This window comes from Camelina sativa, chromosome 19 (genome assembly GCF_000633955.1).
Source record: "Camelina sativa cultivar DH55 chromosome 19, Cs, whole genome shotgun sequence".
NCBI classification, from domain to species: domain Eukaryota; kingdom Viridiplantae; phylum Streptophyta; class Magnoliopsida; order Brassicales; family Brassicaceae; genus Camelina; species Camelina sativa.
Window position 1 is genome coordinate 14,421,169 of NC_025703.1, and position 2,272 is coordinate 14,423,440.

A 2,272-nucleotide genomic window follows, 5' to 3' on the forward strand; every position below is an offset into this window, starting at 1 on the left:
TGATCGACGAGCAGTCACTGCTTGTGTTTGGCAGAGGGTACAACTACGCAACCGCGTTAGAAGGAGCGTTGAAAGTAAAAGAAGTAGCACTGATGCACAGTGAAGGTATACTTGCAGGAGAAATGAAACATGGACCTTTAGCTTTAGTTGATGAGAATCTCCCAATCGTTGTGATCGCCACTCGCGATGCTTGTTTCAGCAAACAACAATCTGTGATTCAGCAACTTCACGCACGCAAAGGGAGATTAATAGTAATGTGTTCTAAAGGTGATGCTGCATCTGTAAGCTCGAGCGGATCTTGTCGTGCAATCGAAGTTCCTCAAGTTGAAGACTGTTTACAACCTGTTATCAATATAGTGCCATTACAGGTACAAATCTCATCTCTACATCACTCTATAATCTATGTATCTTCTGTTTTCGACGAGTGGATAAGTTTATGTTCTTTGTGTGCAGTTATTGGCTTATCATCTGACTGTTCTGAGAGGTCACAACGTTGATCAACCGAGGAATCTGGCCAAGAGTGTGACTACTCAATAGAGAGCTTAAAGGGAATGATACTAGTTTGTACTTGTATAGTTTTGCCCACACACACACATGCCTATGGAGTTTTTTTATTAATGTCGCCATCGTTTACACTTTGCCACGCTTTTTATGTCAAGAAACAATAAAATTTTGATATTTTTGTGTTCAGCTTATACTTTATACTATAAAGACCAAATCTAAACTTTAATATCGAAGTACCAAACCAAACGAGTAACAAAAACAAAAACATGTGTTAATCAATTTTGTTAGGTGTTAATTAACACCAAAGAAGAGTTTAGACTAATTTGTGTGAATACGGAAAAGTACGAGGTCTTATGAGTGATTTTATATAAATATCGACGTATAAAAAAAACAGAGAGGAAGACAAAAACAATTCGAAAGGTAAATTGCAAAAACCCTAGCTTTACATGATGCGGCCGCCGATTCCGAAAGCGATACCAGATGACGACGACGGCGACTCTTCACAGATCAAAGGCTTCGAGGTCGATGATGAGTACGGCAAGAGGTTGTTGCACAACAAGAATCGCGTGGATCTGCAGCGACTCGAGGAGATGAAGAAGAGAGGTGTCATCGTGGATGAGGAAGATGATGAGCCAGAATCTGAGCCTGATGATGATCTTGATAACCCAGAAAGCGATCTCAGATTCGTTGATGTGTTGCTTAAGGTAAAGAACAAGGATCCTTCGATTATGGACAAAAATGCTAAGTTCTATGAGTCTGATGAGAGTAGTGAAGGAGATGAGAAAGAGAAGAAGAAGAGGAAGAAGAAGGAAAAGAAGAAGAAGAAGATGTATCTGAAAGATGTTCAGGCACAGCATTTGCTTGAGGAAGGTCCTGAGTTTGTTGAGGAAGATGAGGAGAAGAAGGTGACGACTTACGCTGAGCGGCAGAGAGAATTGAGGAAGGCTGTAACCGATGCTTTGGAAACTGGAGAGGACGAGAGTGATGATGATCTGTTTAGAGTTGTAGAGAAGGAAGGAGATGATGATGATGTGGAGGTTAACGAGGAGTTGGCTAAGAAAATGGATGAGTATTTTGGTAAAGAAGCTGAAGTTTTTGAGAACCAGTTTTTGAAAGATTACTTGGTGAAACAGCTGTGGAAGGAGAAAGAGGAGATCGTAGTAGACGAGGCGGAGTTGGATGAGTTGGATGATGACGAGGAAGCTGTTTGGGATCAAGAGGATTATGAGAATCTCTACAGGCACGAAGAGAATGCTGGGGAGATAATTATTAGTCAGTCTAGGGTTGTGGATGGGTCGGTGAGGAAGAAGGACAGTGCTAGGAAGGCACAGAGGAAGAATAAAGAGGAGAGGATGAAGATGGCTGAGATTGAGAGGAAGGAGGAGCTGAAGCGGCTTAAGAATGTTAAGAAGAAGGAGATGAAGGAGAAGATGAAGAAAGTGCTTTCTGTTGCTGGTTTTAAAGATGGAGAAGAATGTCCGCTTGATGCTAAAGATTTTGATGATGAGTTTGATCCGGAGGAGTATGATAAGATGATGAAAGCTGCCTTTGATGACAACTATTATGGTGCGGAGGATTCAGATTTGAACAGTGACGAGGATGATGATGGGGAGAAACCAGATTTTGATAAGGAAGATGACTTGCTTGGACTTCCCAAAGATTGGGATGTGATTCAGGGTGGGGATGGTTTTGTAGCCGCTAGAGAAAAGGTTCTGAAGCAAAAGGAGAAGGTTATTGATGATGATGAAGAAGAAGAAGTAGAAGTAGA

The 2,272-nt window shown here is 41.4% G+C and overlaps 2 protein-coding genes across 2 annotated transcripts in view; both read left to right on the forward strand.

Moving 5' to 3' along the window:
* The window catches only part of LOC104766329 (glutamine--fructose-6-phosphate aminotransferase [isomerizing] 2-like), a gene marked incomplete in the record, with an annotated part of 6,374 nt that extends 5,684 nt beyond the window's left edge, over positions 1-690 (forward strand). Inside the window, 2 exon segments of the mRNA XM_010490197.2 lie at positions 38-368; positions 454-690. Of these exon segments, the coding sequence (XP_010488499.1) occupies positions 38-368; positions 454-537 (415 nt within the window).
* Positions 901-2,272, forward strand: part of LOC109130837 (protein kri1-like) — a gene marked incomplete at its 3' end in the record, with an annotated part of 2,798 nt that continues 1,426 nt past the window's right edge. The window contains exon 1 of the mRNA XM_019240903.1: positions 901-2,261. Coding sequence (XP_019096448.1) covers positions 951-2,261 — 1,311 coding nt within the window. The remainder of the gene's footprint in view (positions 2,262-2,272) is intronic.